The 18,763-nt window shown below is 32.2% G+C and overlaps 1 protein-coding gene and 1 long non-coding RNA gene across 2 annotated transcripts; both read right to left on the reverse strand.

Annotated features, from left to right (window-relative positions):
- Positions 1-1,531: 1,531 nt before the first annotated feature.
- Positions 1,532-4,316, reverse strand: LOC144546889 (uncharacterized). The gene is made up of 2 exons (XM_078295477.1): positions 3,076-4,316; positions 1,532-1,883 (listed from the first exon to the last, which is right to left on the reverse strand). The coding sequence occupies exons 1-2, from the start codon at positions 4,185-4,187 to the stop codon at positions 1,703-1,705; spliced, it is 1,293 nt and encodes a 430-aa protein (XP_078151603.1). The 5' UTR covers positions 4,188-4,316; the 3' UTR covers positions 1,532-1,702.
- A 1,211-nt stretch (positions 4,317-5,527) lies between these two features.
- On the reverse strand, positions 5,528-9,929 carry LOC144546946 (uncharacterized). Its single transcript, XR_013508921.1, has 3 exons — positions 9,471-9,929; positions 7,052-7,160; positions 5,528-5,791 (listed from the first exon to the last, which is right to left on the reverse strand). It is a non-coding gene; the product is annotated as an uncharacterized LOC144546946 (long non-coding RNA).
- Positions 9,930-18,763: the final 8,834 nt, after the last annotated feature.

Below are 18,763 nucleotides of genomic sequence, written 5' to 3' on the forward strand. Positions count from 1 at the left end.
GAACTATTTAATCAATAAACATCGGCCTGTACCAAATCTATTGCTTATTGGTGGGCTGAAATAAAGGACTGGAATTTTTTGGGTTGATATTTCAAACTCGTTAAATTTCATTGTTTTGCTTCTAGCCAGTAGATTTTCTCTCTCTCTCTCTCTCTCTTTTTTATAAAAATAATAATCTCACTATCACTTGATTGTTTTAATTTTTTAATAATGAAGTGCTCAGCCCTGTCTTATTTATATACTTCATGTAACATTAAATATATTTAGATCGAGTAGTATTGATGTCGAATCATGTCAATAAATCCAGACCGCTCATCTAAATTCTACTTTCTTTTTTCCTTTCCCTCAGTCTGACACTATATGGTAATGTACCGCTTGAGGTTCAATTAACAATTTAAGATCGTTCGATCAAGATCTGGACCAATTCTGACACAAACATGTTATGTACGGATCTCTTTAAGAGTCGTGTTAGTATAAAAAAGTGTTGTAAATAACAGTATGCGGACGGACAGGCATGGCCAAACGATTAATCAGCATACGAGCGATTAATCGGAATTATGCAGACAATTTAACGTTTTTATTAAATTTATGTATATATATCATAATTTATTTAACTCATTAAACTTATCAAATAAATTTAATTTAACTTAGTTCTATTATTATAACACGATATTAAGCTTATTTTTTCTTAATGTATAAGTACTTTACATGTGTAAGTAACACATTTATTTAATGAAAAATAAATTCAAGAATTAAGCTTTTCCAAATACTAATAACATATTATTTTAAATAAATGAAATTTTTCGACATAAAATCACTAAATTTAATCTATGATAAAAACTTAGTTTCATAAATTAATATATCGTACTAATTGAAAAAAATAACATTGGTAAGTAAGAAAAATATATAGTATATAAATAACAAAAAAATTAGTCAAGTAAGTAAGAAGAAAAATATTATATTAAAAATATTGGATGTATATCTAAGCACAAATAAAACTAAAATACATAATTTATAAAATTTATTATCACACACTATCACAAAAAAAAAATCAATGTATTCACTGAAATAAATTGAAATAAACGGAAATAAACGGGAATAAACAGACGATAAAAAGATAAAACGGCCGATTAATGGTTTTCATCTGCAAACATGCATTTGTTAAGTGTATTCGTAACTGTTTGACCACTGTTAACGAGGCCGTTTAATTGGCCATTAAGACTATTTTTTACGTATAAAACAAATGGACCGGATTCAAACTCAAAAGTTGAGGTACCTCAGGTGATATGAATTCCACTGTTTTCTCCCTTCTACGCTTTGAACCAAAGTCCTGGGATTATTTCAATAATCTCTCTCTCGTTTAGCTCCTCGCTTCTAATTCTAAGCAATGTTTTTTGTTCGTTATCAAGTAGTTTACCACATAATTGCTCAAATTGGTATTATTAAAGGAATAATTAAAGCCTTTTAGAGGAGTAATTTACCTAAGCATCATTCTGATTAGCAAATCACATAATCACATGCAATAACTCCAGATGTAAAAGATAATATATCATATATAAAAAAATGGTTCAGTACATATATAAAGTCTATAAAAAAAAACCCTATAAAAAGTTCAGTGCATATATAAAGCATATAAAAAAATTAGCAAAAAGGATGATATTCTGAATTCTGACTCTTAGAAGACCATTTTAGGTCAGAGAGTTCAGCAAAAGTGAAGGTCCAATCCCTTGGAGAAAATATGAAACAACTGAGGCGAGTAGGTACCGACCAGCTCGGCGCAAAAGTCTAAACCGCCCTTGAAATTATTTTCTAATTCTTCAGTCGTCTTAATATTGGGACCATTGAGATCGCCTTCCATCAGGAATTTTGCCAAATCCATCAACCTGTATATATTGTAAAATATAGATATGGTCCTTGGATAAAATAATACAAACTTTAAAGAGCAAGATTTAGGTGATATGGGTAACATAAGGTTTTCCGTACTACTGCTCAAAGACTACTCGCATAAACTTTAAACTTCAATCTAATTAATAGCTTAGTAAAATTTGTTATATAATGAACTTGTAAAATATCAATTTTTATGATTTTTGAAATTCTTTTTCTATTTTTTGTAATTTATGAAAGATGAAAAAAAATGATTCAAAACATTGACAATTTTCTTTCATTTTTAAGTTATTTTTGTCATCATTCATAAATCATAAAAACTAATAATTTTTTTTAAAAAATAATAAAAATTGATATTCTACAAATTCATTATATAACAAATTTGCTGAGCTACTTAGATTGAAGTTTATATGATTAACTTTTAAACCCGTAATACATAAGATCTTATGCGATCCATAGCACCTAAGTCTTATATATTCAACTTTGGTACAAACAAATTTGGTTCATAACTCTGACCTGCGCAGTATAATTGTGTTAGCGGACTTATAAGTAAAAACTGAAATTGAAAGAAAAATATCAGCAATAATAATACATGCTTCAAACCTAATATCAGCAAGAATAATACAGGCCAGCATAATAATACTCCGTCAATCATCAATATCAGCAAGAATTAGGGCATGACAGGATGAACCAACTGACAAGCTTATTATAAACCAGTTTCAAAATCCATGCTTCAAACCTAATTTCTTTTTTTGCTTTGGGATAGTCACTACCAAGTTTTCAAAAAGAAAAAAAAAAAACCTAATTTTGTTTTTCAAAAAGGCTGAAATCAGCCCATATTTATATTACCATAACTATATCAGATTACAGTTATGAGTCAATTAATCAACAAAAATATATAAAATCCTCAGTTCTAGAAACCCAGATGAGATTAAACCCTCATAAGTTAAATACTCAAAGCGTATTAAGTTTTTCACAGAGTTCTTCTCAAAGTCTTAAAAGAAAAACAATTATATATTCAACCAGTGCCTGATACTTGCTGTTGTATATATGTTAATACAAAAGTTATACTGGTCTATATGTTAGTTGTTAAAACTTAAAAGAATTAGACCAAAAGTGGTATATATATTCAATTTAGGTACTAGCGAAATGGCGAAATAACAAAAGATAAATTAAGAACAGTTAACATACTTCTGATAATCTGAGTCAGAGAGACCCTTGCAATGGATCTCCTTAGACCTCCAAATGCGCTTCTTCGTCTCCAGTCGGGACAACGCACAGACTGCCTCCAGTAGCATCTCTGGCTTACTCGTCAGAGAACAGAGCATATCCTCTTCACTTCTGAAACATTCGTCCCATTTCCTCTTTCTAAGCGTTAATTTCTCTTCATTTACATTCAATTTCACGATTTCAGGGGTATCCGTTGTAGATTTAGATTTCATTGGATCTGATGGCAGACCCGTTTGACAAGACAAAGATCCACTTTCACCAGACATCACTAATTTTGACCTTTTGTTATAGTTAGGCTCTGGAGATGTGATTTCATCAAGCACACTCAATTTCTCTACTTCACCATTGCTCAGCCCGCAGTCCATTCCAGCCTTAAATTGGATCATGTCATCAACTTCCACCGACCCGGAACCTGTTTTAGAGCAAGATCCGAGCCCTTCCGAATTCACTATTTTCAGAAATGTTTTAAGCAGCGCAACATCCTCCTCTTTTTCATTTGTTAGTTCTTCTTCTTCTTCTTCATCAATATCATCACTGTCTTCTGTTACATCGAGTACCTCATATGTGCGGCCATTTCTGGTAAAGAAAAACATTGATGTGCCTTTTTTTTCCTCACCACCTTCCTCAACCTTTACCACCTTCTTCCCCTTCCTATCAATTTCTTTCTCTTTCTCTATCCGAATTAAAGGAGCATTTCTCAGCTTTACGATCTCTTGCTTCTTACGTTTGGCATATTCCAGCAGGTAATTGATGCATTGTCGTGCTTCTGCAATCTGACCCTTTAGTGTCTCGTTCTCACACCTTACATAGTGAATATCCATTTGCTTGTCTTGCGATATAATGGACTTAAGTAAATCGAGCTCTGTTTGTAGAGATGCTATCCTGGCCTCTAGTTCAGCTACGCAAGTGGTTTCTGGTTGCCCCTGATCAGATTGTTCAGATACGACACAGGGCATTTCTATGGTAGATTGCATCTGGAATTGTCTAGATGTTTTATCTTCTTCTTTAATCTCAGCTTGCATAAGAAATTGTCGCACTGGTGAAGAAGGAGGAGGAGGAGGAGGAGAATCCATGAGAAAAAGAGGGAAGAGAGATCAGACTAAACCCTAGTAGGTCTAGATATGCTAAGGAGAATCCATGAGAAGAAGAGGGGATAAAGATCGGACTATAAACCCTAGTAGGGTCTAGATATGCGAGGGAGCTAAAAAGGAAAGAAAGCGGAAACATGGTTGTCTTTAGCAGAGGGTATCAGGGTATACATACTCTCCAGTGAAGCCATCGAATGGCGACAGTTCTATAGTATAATAAGGTTCGATGATGATCTAACAGTCAAAATCTCACATATTAACGAGTTGGATTCTGATCTGACGGTCAATAATTAGGAAAGGATATTTCCCATATTGTTCTGTTTATCTGGAGAAGGTCAAGATATTCCCGCCGTTTAGTTCGTTAGTTTAATTAGAGTTCTGAAATGGAGAATTGACTGCTGGACTTGGTGTTTAGCAGGTACAAGAACATTAATTTCCGCTTTGTAGGTCGGTTGCCATCTCGAACCTGGTGTAGGATAGAACTGGTCTATCTAATGGGAAAATAGGTTTAAAAGTTTAAGAAGTTCTATTTAAAGTTTGTTCCTTTTTTTTCCTCTCATTTTTTAGTAAAGAACTTGAGAAAATGGGACCGGACAATAGAGATAAGGCGAGACATTCCGCGGCCATTTTTATTAATAACCCAAAAAAAAACATTTTTACCAAAATAATCCAAAATCCTGAGTTTTTTCAAATCTGACCAAACCGCCAGGATCCCTGACGGTCCAGTTCTATAGCCAACCGCCAGAGACACTGGCGGTCCGCCAGGGACCAGACCGCTGGTATCCCTGGCGGTCTACTAGCTGTCTTACACGCTTTCTCTCTCCAGCACGCACTGTATTCATTTGTTAAACCACAGAGAAGAAAGAGAGCGATTTTGGCGATTTTGAAGCGATTTTAGGCGATTTAGAGGCGATTGGTACAGGTATTTTATTTTTTATTTAATTATTTTCTGTTTAATTTTTAATTAATAATTATTATACCCGCAGTCTGTAAATACTATAAATTAGTCTGGTTTCACTGATTTTGAATCTATTATACTGTAATTCTTATGAATTTTTTTTAAATGTAGTTTGTTAAGGAAAAAATGCTGGTTGCACTGTACGTGGGTGATAAGCTAACTAAGGGTGTAGATAGCGTGTATTACTCGAAAGATGCCTCATTCGGCTTGCAGGCTTTATAACACAAACATGCTATAATGACCATGGACGAGATGTGTCACACCCCAAACCAGCAATTCTGGATTAAGGTGTGATCAACCTCGCCTCGTGCTTAATTAGTCATTAAGCACGCAAGGCTAATCATCAATAATAAATCAAACAACAGCGGAAGCAAAATAATATAAATATCAAGCATCAGTCACATAACAAATAAATAAACATACACATACATAACATATAATTCGATCCATCTCGGATCCAAATCACACCATCTATAGAAGGGGATACATGATCTATCGAGCCCGTATATATATAACACAGAAAATACGGGACTCGTAAACCTAATCAAAAGTCTAACTCTAGCTAATCAAACGATGTGGCCATCGGGGACAACTCCTGACAACTCCTGCTGCGGATCGCCAGATGCTGTACCTAAAACCCACGAAACAACTTGTGGGTGAGCGACGAGTCGCCCAGTATGTGACCCAGAATTATCCCCTCAGGGATCCTCTACGGTCAAAGCACTTTTATTTATAAAATGAATACAGTTAAAATATGCACATGTGTGAACCTATATTAATAGCTAAAAGAATTTATAATGCTTTTGAATGATACCATGATGCGATTATTCTATTATGCCAACATGCGAAATAAACCCAAAATAAAATCAAAGTGTAATATCGGATATAAATCAAGTCGGAATCCAGTACTCCTTGCACTGTGTGCCCAAATACAATAATAATAATAATAATAATAATATGGATAAAGTAATCACCCCGTGCCGTGCCAATAGGATCAAAAAGATCCAAACAATATAATCCAAGGACTGTGATCAGAGTGCAATGATACACGTTGCCTAGTGACATCGAGCATTGCTCCACAAGATAATAGCACACTAGCCGATGGTTATATCAAATCCAATGTGTCATCTCGCCTAACGATTCATCACCCAAACATATCCAATAGGAGAAATCATACAATGCAAGTCGTAAAAAGTTAATCTCTTCCCTCATGAGCAGGAGAGAACTCTACCGTCCGGCCAGACCAATAGGATCAGGGGCTCGTCGACCCCGTGCATCAAGGCTCGTCGACCTTATGCACTTGCACATCATTCCTCAAGGCCTGCATTGGACTTGGGAACTTCCGTTCTAGGCAAAGTAGCTCCTAATGTAGGGAAGGAATAAATTCCCGAATCGTATCGTGCCACAGAACTCGATATCGGAACTGCTCACGTCAAATAGCAAAATGATCGAAAAGGATATATATAATCAAGTTATACATATAATATATTCCTAAAGCCATCCAAGGATCAAGTGACCCTCAGCTCAGTGGCTATCGGGCCGTCCCATGCCAAGTGACACCAAGACGGAACGAAGTCACTCGGCTCTGCTCAGCTCTCACCAATGCATGCGTATGCACGTAAAATAATAATATAGTCTTCTACGAGAAGAAGACAGCTAATAACCTAATATTCTAATAAGATATATATATAATATTATTTAATTACTCTACTCTTAAAATACAGTAAATTCGAGTTTTTCAGGGTTTATGCAATTCTACCTACAGTGCAGAAAGGATAAACATGCTTTAAAGTTTTAATGCAACTACTTAAAAATAAAGTGCGAATGTCAGATCAGATGGAACGACTGGTAAGAGTACGCCCATGAAAAGAATAATTCAGATATCCCACACCTGTAGGGCTGGAGTCTCTGTCGCTAATAATCGGCGTGCTCCACGTATGCTCCGAACTGCGGGTCAGTCGGATCGGCCCACGGGTCGGACTCGCACGGAGTTGACTGATCTGTGATCACGTAATTTAAACTAATTAAAATCTACGCTAATTTTATTCTAACCCTCGTCCCAATTAATGTACAAGTCGATTTCTCGATTACTTCGATTTTATAAAATTTATCGGTTCAGTCAGTCGGACTGATCCGATTAGGCATATATTAATTAATTAATTTCATGTCATCGAGCGTAGCATTAATCTTAATTTACAGGTTTGTCAACTATTGATCATTCACTTTGGTCTAGTTTAATCTAATTTAATCCTAGTCAAATTTATATTCTAACGCTTTAATTTTGAAGATATATTGCTTGTATAAATTCAAATGTCGAATTATTCGTAATAAAATAATTGTTCGGGAGTTACGGTAATTTTTTAAATGTGCTATACTTAGTTAATATATTCTACTATCTACTCTCTTTGATTTAATTTAATTCACTATAATTAATCCCGTCGTTCGAATTCGATATTCGAAACCTAAATTATAATTTAAATTCCTAATTGTAATATTACAATAAAATATGTTAATTTAATAGTTATTATATCAATTCGTATTAGTTACGTATTTTATTACATACGGTTGCATTTGGTTATTCAAAACTTTAGTTTAATTAAAGTTTTAGAAACGTACCCTTTTAAACTAATTTCACATGTCTCAGTTAAAAATACAATTAATTAAATAAAATAAGCCATAATAAAATTCACGATTTCGATTCAAGTTTGAAATTATTTATTCTAACAATTAGGTCTAATTTATATTTTAGTTGTATAATTCGTTTTATAAAATTAAAAACGAAACCCTTAATTGGTTTACGTGTTTCAAATTAATTTATTGCTAAGTCGCGCAATTCGTTATTTTTATAACTAATTAAATCTCTACGTTTACTTAGCCGTTTCGAATCTAAGTCCATAACAACTATTTTTCGTTGCTAATTAACTGTCCTTTATTAATTAGCAACGAATTTTTGTACAAGTTCGAACAAAAATGTTTAAAAGAACTATTTTAACTTTAAAAACTTTTTATGAAACTTTTATTTTAATTTAATGTGTTGGGTGTTTTAATTTAATACATTGTTAGACATATACTATATAAGATTTAACATATAAAATTAAGCATGTAAGGTAAACTATATTATATTTTTAATAACTAGATATAGTAATTATATTTATTAATGAATAATTACGTCCTTAATATTATGGCCGTTATTTATACACATTTTAGTTTATAGAAATGCCTACTTTACTTATTTACTAACTACTAAGCTAATTCCTTAATTATAAATGTTAGATAAAATTAGTATTATTATAGATGTACATATATTATTCGGTAAGTATAGTCTCAAAGAATTTGTTAAACTATATTAGTCATTCTTATAATGTTTGTTAGAAAGTTCATGAATATATATATGTGTGTCTGTGTGTGTTATGCTTAGTTATAAGAACATGTAAAAACATATTAAAAAGCTATATGATGTCGTCTTTGCAAAATATATGGTATAACCTCTTCCATATATATTGTAGAATATTATGTTAAGAAATCATAATTCCTTATATATATAGTTATATATTTATCATATATACTTAGATACATGCTTTCTTTATTTTTATAATAATTTAGGTGTATTAATTATATTAGTTTAGCGATAATAAATAATACAACTGTTATTTCTATTTTTATTTTGTTTACAATTTGAGTCACTTAAGTATCTAGTTATTTATCACTACTTGATCACTTGCATTATCGTTTCTGAATAATTATCCGTGCTCACAATTTATCAAATAAACTTCAAACTATTCTTTCTTTTATTCAAATTTATGTTTGAAAACATTACTTAAGTTTTATACATTTTGCAACTAGTATTTCTATGAAATTCTCATTGAAAAAGGCTTATCATACAACTTTTTACATCCTGTCACAAAGAGGTCCCTAGTCAGGGACTGTTTTCTAAACAAATTAATTTTTCTGTCACAGTTCAGTCCCTGAACCCTGTCAGATCCGAAATTTTACACTACAAACCCTGTCATTTACCAGAATTGACCCAGAGCTGTCAAAATACTGAAAATTTACAGAACAGACCCTGGAACGTTGCAGAATTACTCTAGAATGCTGCAGAAAGCTGGAAGCTTACAAAACAACCCCTAACAGTACCAGAATCATAAAATACTGGTACCAAACTGGTACCGGTTACAATTTATATCAATAGAGGCACACGGTACAAACATTAAAACAAAGAAAGGTTGTCATGAAGATCATTTCCTAACCCGCATACGAAAAACATAAAATTTCACATTTAAAAGAAGCAACTAAGTAATTTAGAACATTACCGAATGAAATTTCAGATTTGATTCGTGCTTCCGACTCACGTCGTGGCGAAGGTCGGTAGTCATAGTCGGTTGTTGTCTTCTCCACCTTGCTTCTAGCCTCGCCTCGAGATCCATGATCGTACGTCCTGCTGCCCCATACTGCTTGAGTGGTAACATCCAACAAGATTCAAAACGAGAGAGAAGAGAGGGAGGTTTTCGTGGTGAAGCCGCAGGTCAGCGAGGAAGGGCACGGTTTAGGGTTTCACGGGAGGCAAAAGGGAGGCAGGGGGCTGGTGGGGGCTTCACGGACAGAGGGAGAGGAGAGAATGGGGCGGGGTTTTGTGGCTGTGTCGCCTCAGTGGCCGAAGAGAGGAGAGGGGAGGGAGATGGCGGAAAGAGAGAAGGAGAGGGCTGTGGGGTGGTTCTCACGGACAGGGGGGAAAAAGAGGAAGAGAAGAGGGGGGGTTTGGCGTGGGGTTCACGCACAGACAGGGAGGGAGAGAAGAGAAAGAGAGAAAATGGGTTTTAATAATGGGGTTGCTTTAAGATTCGTGCTGGATGGAACCCAATGGTCCAAATAATTCCAAACTTCAATATAGTTTCATTTAATTGGTTTAAGTTTTGTTTCTTTCATAAATTCAAATCGAAAGTTCGTAAATTTTTGTAACTATATTCGCACATAAAATTCGTATATTTATTTCTCAATTTAAGATTCGAATAATTTGATTTCCTTTTATATAATTATGTATATTCAATTAATTATCTAAAAGTTCTAAATGAACGGGTTTTATAAATTCTATATTTTATTTGTACGAATACTTTCGTATAATTATACTTTTATTTGGAATTCAATTACTTATTTATTCACACGAATCTAATTAAATCAATTTCTTCTTTTCTAAAAATTCAAAGAAATTGTAGCGGATTTTTCTAAGTTTCTAATTTACGGAATAATTATAATTTTATTCCTTGTGCTATATTTTATTTTATTTTTAAATCTCTAAATTTTAATATACATAATTTCATACATTATTTATATTTTGAAATTTTAGATTCGTTTTAGTCAGTCAGAAAATTTCTGAACGATCGTTAAGTTAATTAAAATTTTTATTTAAGCCAAATGATCGATTTAATAATTTAATTATGTTTTAGAATTTCGGAATATAACAAGATGGGTGGTAGGAGGCCATCGGGAAATCAGGCTCGCTGTTCCGTTTCTGATAGGCGCAGGGCAGGTATGTCGCATTTTTCAGAATTAATTTATGATTTTATTATATTAATAACTGAATTCTGTTGTTATGTTCAGATGCCATAAACGAACAAAATGAAAGAGAAAATGCGAGAGTTGTTGCTGAAGCAACTGGTAGAACACAACCACCTCTTGCGACCCAATCATCTAGTAGCCAAGGGTCTACAAGTACTGCCGCACCTGCAGCTGGCACCAGAAAATCTTCTCGTCTATTGGGTTTATTCCGACGTCGTGAAAGATTAACTTATTATTTTGCTTGGGTGAACTTATTATGTTTGGTTTGAACTAAGTTATGAATATTGGTGAACTTCAGTTGTATCATTGAACTTTAATTGTATTCGTGAACTTTACTTGTTAGACTATGTTAGACTACTTTAGAACTACAGTTATATTATCTAGCATATTCAATAATTAATTCGGAGATAAATGATAAATTGTCTGACAAGATGATAAAATACATTAAGAAACATCTCACGACGAAAAAACTAAATTGACGAATTTAAAATCCTATTTCTTAGCAGTCGGCTTCTTACCAACTGACTTCTTAGCAGCCGGATTCTTAACAGCAGTATTCTTAGCCGCCGGCTTCTAATTGGTGACACCCGACGATGTGCTCGCCTTACTAGTATAAGTACATGGAACAAAGTCTGGGGTTGGAGGGTCTTCATGAATTTTTTTTTCAGACCATATCCATATGGATTTTCAACAAAGTCATCGTCTGAAAGGGGTGGATTTTCAATGGGATATTTGACACCAACTCTTTTCAAAAGAAGTATTGCATTACAGTGACATTTGGCAGCATGAGTACCTCTTTCGCTATTGTCCATCATGTTCAAACAAATATAGACTAATTGTACAGTAAACATAGACTAATTATAAAATAATTACAAAGTAATGAAAAAAAAAATTACCTGTAGATTTAGTCGCCTAGAAAATCGTCTGAAATCGCCCAAACAATCGCCTGCGCTCTCTCTTTCTCCTTCTTTGCAGTGTGTGCTGGAGAGAGAAAATGCTGGTTTTGTAGGACAACTAGTGGACCGTCAGGGATACCAACGATCTGGTCCCTAGCGGACCGCCCGTATCCATGGCGGTCTGCTATAGAAGTGGACCGCCAAAGGATCTTGGCGGTTTGGTCAGATTTGAAAAAAATCAGGATTTTGGGTTATTTTGGTAAAAATATTTTTTTTTTGGGTTATTAATAAAAATGTCCGGACATTCCGAGTTCTCCGGAAAATACTAATACGGATAGTACGGATAGAGTGGAAATATTTTCTAACTTATACTTCAAAATTAGTTCTACTTATATTCTATTACTGACTGAATATAAACTTACTCATACTCTATCCTTGTTTATTAAAATAATAAGTTACGAAACAAATAACAACAATTAACGAATATTTTGATACCTATACTCTAAAATTGGTCTTATTTATACTCTAGTTTTATTCATTAAATATAAATTATTCATGCTCAATCCTTATTCATTAAGATATTTTTTTTACGAAATAAATAACAACAATTAACAAATATTTTCATACTTATCTTAGAGTAGAACTAGGGTGTTCTTAAGCTCATCAAAGTGTTTGGTGAGCTTAACTCCAAAACCCATCAAATATGTTTCAAATGACGAATCTGAACCGTTGAAATCCGTTTACCTTACGAGTGATTAGTCTACATGTGAAAATTTTAAACATTCGAATTAATTTAGTATTAAGTTAAGTGGTAAAAAAACATTCAAAAAATGAATGCACTAAAATTAATTTATTAACCTTCTAATTTTGACCAATTGACTTTATACTAAACTAATTTAAATGTTTAAAAATTTCACATGTAGACGCATGACACGTAAGATAGATGGTTTCCAACAATTCGGATTCGTCATTTGAAATCGATTTGATGGATTTTGGAGTTAAGCTTACCAAACACTTTGGTAAGCTTAAGAACACCCTAGTTCTACTCCTTATCTTATTCATATCCTACTTTTATCCATTAAATATAAACTTTTACTATTTTCTTACTAATTACGATAATGAGTTACAAAATAAATAACATTATTTAACAAATATTTGCATACTTATACTCTAAAATTAGTCTTATTCATACTTTACTTTTATCCATTAAATATAAATTTACTTATACTCTATCCTTACTCATTAAGATAATGAGTTAAGAAACAACAAATATTTTCATAAATACTCTAAAATTAGTCTTATTCATACTCAACTTTTATCCATTAAATATAAACTTACTCATACTCTATCCTTATTCATTAAGATAATGAGTTACCAAACAAACAACAGTAATTAACGAATTTTTCATACTTATACTTTAAGATTATTCTTTTTCGTACTCTACTTTTATTCATTAAAATAATGAGTTAGGCAATAAATAACAACAATTAGTGAATAAATTGATAAAATATATAATTTAATTTTAAAAATAAAAAATAAATATATATATTAAATAAAACTTGTACCTAATATCACGTAATGTAAAAATATTATAATTTTTTTATTTCGTTTATAATTTTTGATCCCATATTTTAAAAAGATAAATTAGTAACTAAATAAAATCATCAAATATTGTATAAATCAATTTTTTCATAGATTACTAAATTAAAAAACTATATAAAATCTTGGATAAATTAATTTTATCATTAATTACTAAATAAAAAAAAATATGAAATGTAATAATGATCAATATAAATATAATAATAAAATCATATAGTTATATATAAATAAAAAGTATCATATATAATTTCATATTTATTATTATCCTATCGGGTAACGGGTATAAAATAGCTCTTACATGTTAATAAAAAAAAATCTTATCCATATCTATACCATGATAAACTAATGGAAAATAAACCTTATCCACCTTATCAATTATGGTATGAGTCAAGTTATACAAATGATAAACATGAAAGCAACAATATATATGTTTTCTTTTAAAAAAAAGAATAAAGATTTATTTCCCCCAGTTTATTTCCCCCATCCATCCCCCAATCATTAATTATATGAGGGGATCACAACTTTCAGCACAAAAAGACAAAAGAAAACATGTATCAGTCATTAATAATGTGGGGGACCACTTATATTTGAAAAACTTTACAACTGATGCGCATAAATATGTATACTTATACACGCAAGTATTAACATCTAATATAGTAAGTATTCATATGTAAGATATCAAGTATTTCTTTAAACAATCTTTCTTATCACATACTCATTTTTTACACATTTTATGGTTTTTTTTTCTTATGCAATGTCGTCCATATTTCTGACAATTTGTGAATTTTTTTGCGAATCTAAAGTCACAGATATTTTCTACGTAATTTTCTCTTTCAAATGAGATCCATGATGAAGTACTTTTGATTTGTCCGCCGTGCAAGTATTCATACTTGATATATTATATATTAACACCTGCGCGCATATGCATCCATATTTACACGTGACAGTTGTAAAATCTATCAAATATTAGGTGGTTATCTAAGTAGTTAGTGGTCCCCCACTTAATTAGCGGTCCCCACAGGTAATGCATTACAAGGTATGAATACTTACACGACAACGTATGAATATTTGCATGACGAGGTACAAATACTTGCACGATGGACAACCCAAAAGTATGTCATCATGGATCTTATTTGAAAGAGAAAATTATGTAGAAGACGTCCATGGTTTTAGATTTATAAATTTTCTCACATATCGTCATAAATATTGATGAAATTGAATGAAGAAAAAAAAATTCAACTCTAAAAACATGTAAAAGATGTGTGTGTAATGTGCCCAGTTTTTTTTTCCGAAGTACTTGGTATCTTAGGTATGAATATTTGATATATTATATATTAACACTTGTGCACATAGGTATCCATATTTGCACGCATCAGTTATAAAATCTATTAAATATTAGGTGGTCCCCAAGTAATTAATGAAGTTCAGTTAGTTAATGGTCCCCACAAGTAGTCATTCATCATTTATGTGTCATATTGTGTCGTACTTTTGTACATAAATGTAAATTATGTATAAATTTTGTATTTATTTTTGCTTTGAGTGAACAAAATTTACGCATGTTGCACTATAAAAAAGTCCCGGTGACAAAACAAATTTCCCAGAAAAGAAATTCAGCGAAGATGTCAACATTTTAGAGAGGTGTATTTTCCAAAATTACGTTCTTCGTGCTCCCAATTTAAGAATACAGCAAAATGTATAATTGATTTAATAATCCCAAACCTTTTCAATTTCAAACTCTGGATATAAAACTATATGATTTATATAAAATGCACTCTTTTTTTGTGCTCCTAATGTGCACTCTTCTCTTATATCTTCATTTTCAAAGTTTAAATAGTTGATTTGAACCTTCCAACATGTTCTTCATATTAAAATGTGCTTAGAGACCAAATTTTACATTTTTTGAAAAAAATTTACTATTTTTTCAGAATTTTTGAAAATCATCACTTTGCTAAATTTTTTTTATAATTGTTTAGTTTAATAAAAATTCTGAAAAAATAGTAAAAAAATTTCAAAAAATGTAAAATTTGATCTTCAAGCACATTCTAATATGAAGAATCAACTATTTAAACTTTGAAAATGAAGATATGAGGAGAGGATGCATGTTAGGAGCACAAAAAGAGGGTGCATTTTAACTCTCCTCTCTCTCTCTCTCTCTCTCTATATATATATATATATATATGGTTTTTGTTATTTTGACAATAAAGCACAAGTTAAAGATAATTGTTAAATTTTATTACTAGTATCTGTATCATGTATATATGTATTTTTCCCATTGGTAAGTAATTACAAGTACCTCAATGTTAAATCATTCCTATGTATAATTAAGAGTTGTGAGAGTTTCATAATTTGGATTATGATTTTCATTATTAATAATGGTTTCAATATGAGAGAATTGAAGACTAATTAAAATCTTTTGGATTCAAGATTGGTAGGTTGAGAAAAGACAAGATGCGATGAGGAACACAACTTTTACAATGCAAAGCAAAATTAATTGAACTTTCATTAATCAGCATTGAAGTTACAACTTGCCAATTAATTGAACTTTCATACACTTAAACAGGCTTACATTTTTTTAAGAAATACCATGTAACCAAAAGAAGAATAAAATAAAATCAAAATTTACAAATATACATGTATTCCTTAACCTGTATGTGACTCTAAACTTGGATATATAAGAACAAACACCAAACTGAATCAAGCAATTTATAATTGATGCGGCAGTTAATTTCGCACAACAAAAGATAAAACAACCAATAAAAAGATAATAATTACTTCATATTTGTTTCCCCAAAATCTGCTCAACAATGCCGATCAGCTTATCAATCTTTTTGTTGTTTTTTGCATCCTCCATCAACAAAGTTTGATTGTGCTGTTCTAAATTTGCTAAATGATTCCAGAGTAAGTCGTTCTTATGATTCAAGGAATTGAGCTCTGCTCGTAGAGACGCCATCTCGGCCGCCAGTTCATGTATCTTTCCACCATTGGGTTCTGATCGCATCTGAAATTGTTCAAATGAGCTCTGATGTTTTCCGATCTCAGGCCGAACCAGCTGAGAATGTTGAGGTGTGTCATGTGGTTCTTGGATGATCGGTCGATTGAGTTGTGGTTGAGAAGAAGACGAATAATCCATGAAGAGAGGAGAGAGACCTGGTTCAAACCTCAGTTTTTATAAATAATGGGAAAATAAAAGATAGAGCTTGATAAAGAAAAATGTGATGTTGTCACATAAGTACCCTTTTTTTTGTTGTAAAAATAGAATGAGGGCGTTCTATAGATTTTCGTTAGATGATGTCAAAATGTACGCCTATCTGAACAGCTAAATTTAGTTATTAGTAGGTTTTGGGACAGCGGAGAGTCTAAAACCGTTTGCTTCGTCTTGTTTTCATATTTGACCAAATTTTTTAAGAAACCAACCGATAAATATAAATAAAGGTTATCCATCAGAACAGAATCAAAATCACCGGTTCTTTCTTCACATGAATGTAGAGATGGTAAAACAATGTATACACGAAAAGATTTTATTTTATAATATATACACCAAAAGATTCCTGTTAACAACCACAATTGAAGAAACAAAATCATTTTCAGTAACCTGAACACAGAAGTGATAACAAAATGCTGGTTCAGTGCCAAATGAAATGTGTTCATGGAATTCAACGAAAAGACAGGTCGAATTTACCATATAGTCAATCTGATATAACTCGCTCAAGTAGATACTAACAAGCTATGAACAAAATTCATAATCAATATGTATATGATGAGTTAATTCTATATTCAATCCATATCGATACCAAACCAAATATTGTTCAAATATGTTGTTTTTCGAATTAAATTGATCTGATTGAAAGGATTAATCGGATTCGACAGATTATTTGAAGATCCCTAACAAAAATCAATCTGTTTGGGGTATGATATATAGCCGGGATACTCACATATTCTTATAACTTCCAAAAAAAATATTTTCAGTGGATATACAGGTACATTTGACTGTGCAGAGAAACAGCCTTTGCATTTTTTCCGTGATTCAGTTTATGCACACAATCAATGGCAAGTTGTAGTTATATCCTAAAGTCTAACATTGACATTTAACGATTCTACTTGCACCAGTCCTCATAGGATGTGGATGCTGGATGGTTTCGAAGGAGCACAATGCTACAATTTTAAGGAACAAAATGAGGCCACTGTACAATTGGCTGAATGGATAATGCAGGAAGCAACTCTTTGGAGAAGCTACTGTTAAGATGTTCTTTCTTATTTTCCATTTTTTATTTTAGATGAGAGTGCTGGTTGTTTACTTGTTTTGAGTTGGATGTAATTTATTTCAAAAATCTCAGTAGCCTTTACTGAGTTATAAAAAAAAGGAGGGCATTTAACGATTGTACACAATTATACTATCTCGTTGCTATTTGTTTCTCCAATCCCTCGACCCCTCGTAGTTTTTAAATGTTCTTGGTTGACCAATAAATAAAATGAATGTTTTTTTTTTGAGGAAAAATAAGAGTCAAGCTCTCATTTGATTGGTAATAAAAGATTACATAAGGTTTGTAAAAAGTTAATAAGATACAATGCAGCTCATGATGATGAATTTGCCTCAAAAAATGAAAAAGAAAATAAAAAATAGAAAACTAAGATAGCAAGTGCTAAAAGAAACGAAGAAGAGAAAAAGAAAGCTAAAATGAGAAAGAAGTAAAATGTAATGTAAGAGCTCTGGCTGTCAGATGATGAACCGAACAATTTGCAGATTGGCCCCTATATTATACCAGAAAACCAGATTCATCTCTGGCTGTCAGATGATGAACCAAAAATTTACAGGTCAGTCCCTGAATTTTACCAGAATACCAAATTCAGCTCTGGCTGTCAGATGATGAACCAAATTGCAGATCCAGTCCCTCTATTTTACCAGAATACCATAATTGCTCTCAGGAGTTTATTTTCATTTGCGAGTAGTGATGTTGCACCTTGATTTGCTTCATAAGCTCCTTCACTGTGGCCTCTGAATCTCTGAAAAATCTCGCACATCGTTCCCTCCAAATCACAAATTGTGCTATAAGTGACAAGGATCTCTCATTGTAAGTGTGCTTATTGCTCAGAATTGTTCTCATTGACAGCCTTCTTATGTGAAAAACAATCTCAATTTTCTGATATAGATCTTTAGTGAATGAACACACACCAATTTGTCAACTGCCACCCCTTTCTCTTCAAATTATCTATTGTTAAAATTCTGTTTAGTGTTGCTAACCATCCAAAAACCTTGAATGAAATTTTAAAGAAAATTACAGCACATATAATCTAAGAGATTTACTGTTACAGAGAAAGTAACCAGAAGTTTGTTAACTCAGGTAACAATAAATCTTGTAGGTTATATGTGCTGTAATTTTCTTGTCGACAATTCCTTTGTTCCTGTCTCAATAGATATTATTTTTAACGTGTGTTTTCACTGCATAAATGATTGAGTCTTAACAGAATCAGATTTGAAAAATCTAGGCCACACAATATAGCGCTCATTGGTGCAAGATTTGACTAAAGCTAAGCTCAATCAAATAACTAATTCAATT

Source organism: Carex rostrata, chromosome 30, assembly GCF_964058835.1.
Source record: "Carex rostrata chromosome 30, lpCarRost1.2, whole genome shotgun sequence".
In the NCBI taxonomy this organism is placed as follows: Eukaryota; Viridiplantae; Streptophyta; class Magnoliopsida; order Poales; family Cyperaceae; genus Carex; species Carex rostrata.

Coding starts and splice junctions, on each gene's coding strand:
- LOC144546889 (XM_078295477.1), bottom strand. CDS start 4,187: ATGGATTCTCCTCCTCCTCCTCCTCCTTCTTCACCAGTGCGACAATTT. Junction 1,884..3,075: donor TCTGACTCAGATTATCAGAA/GTATGTTAACTG, acceptor CAATATATACAG/GTTGATGGATTTGGCAAAAT.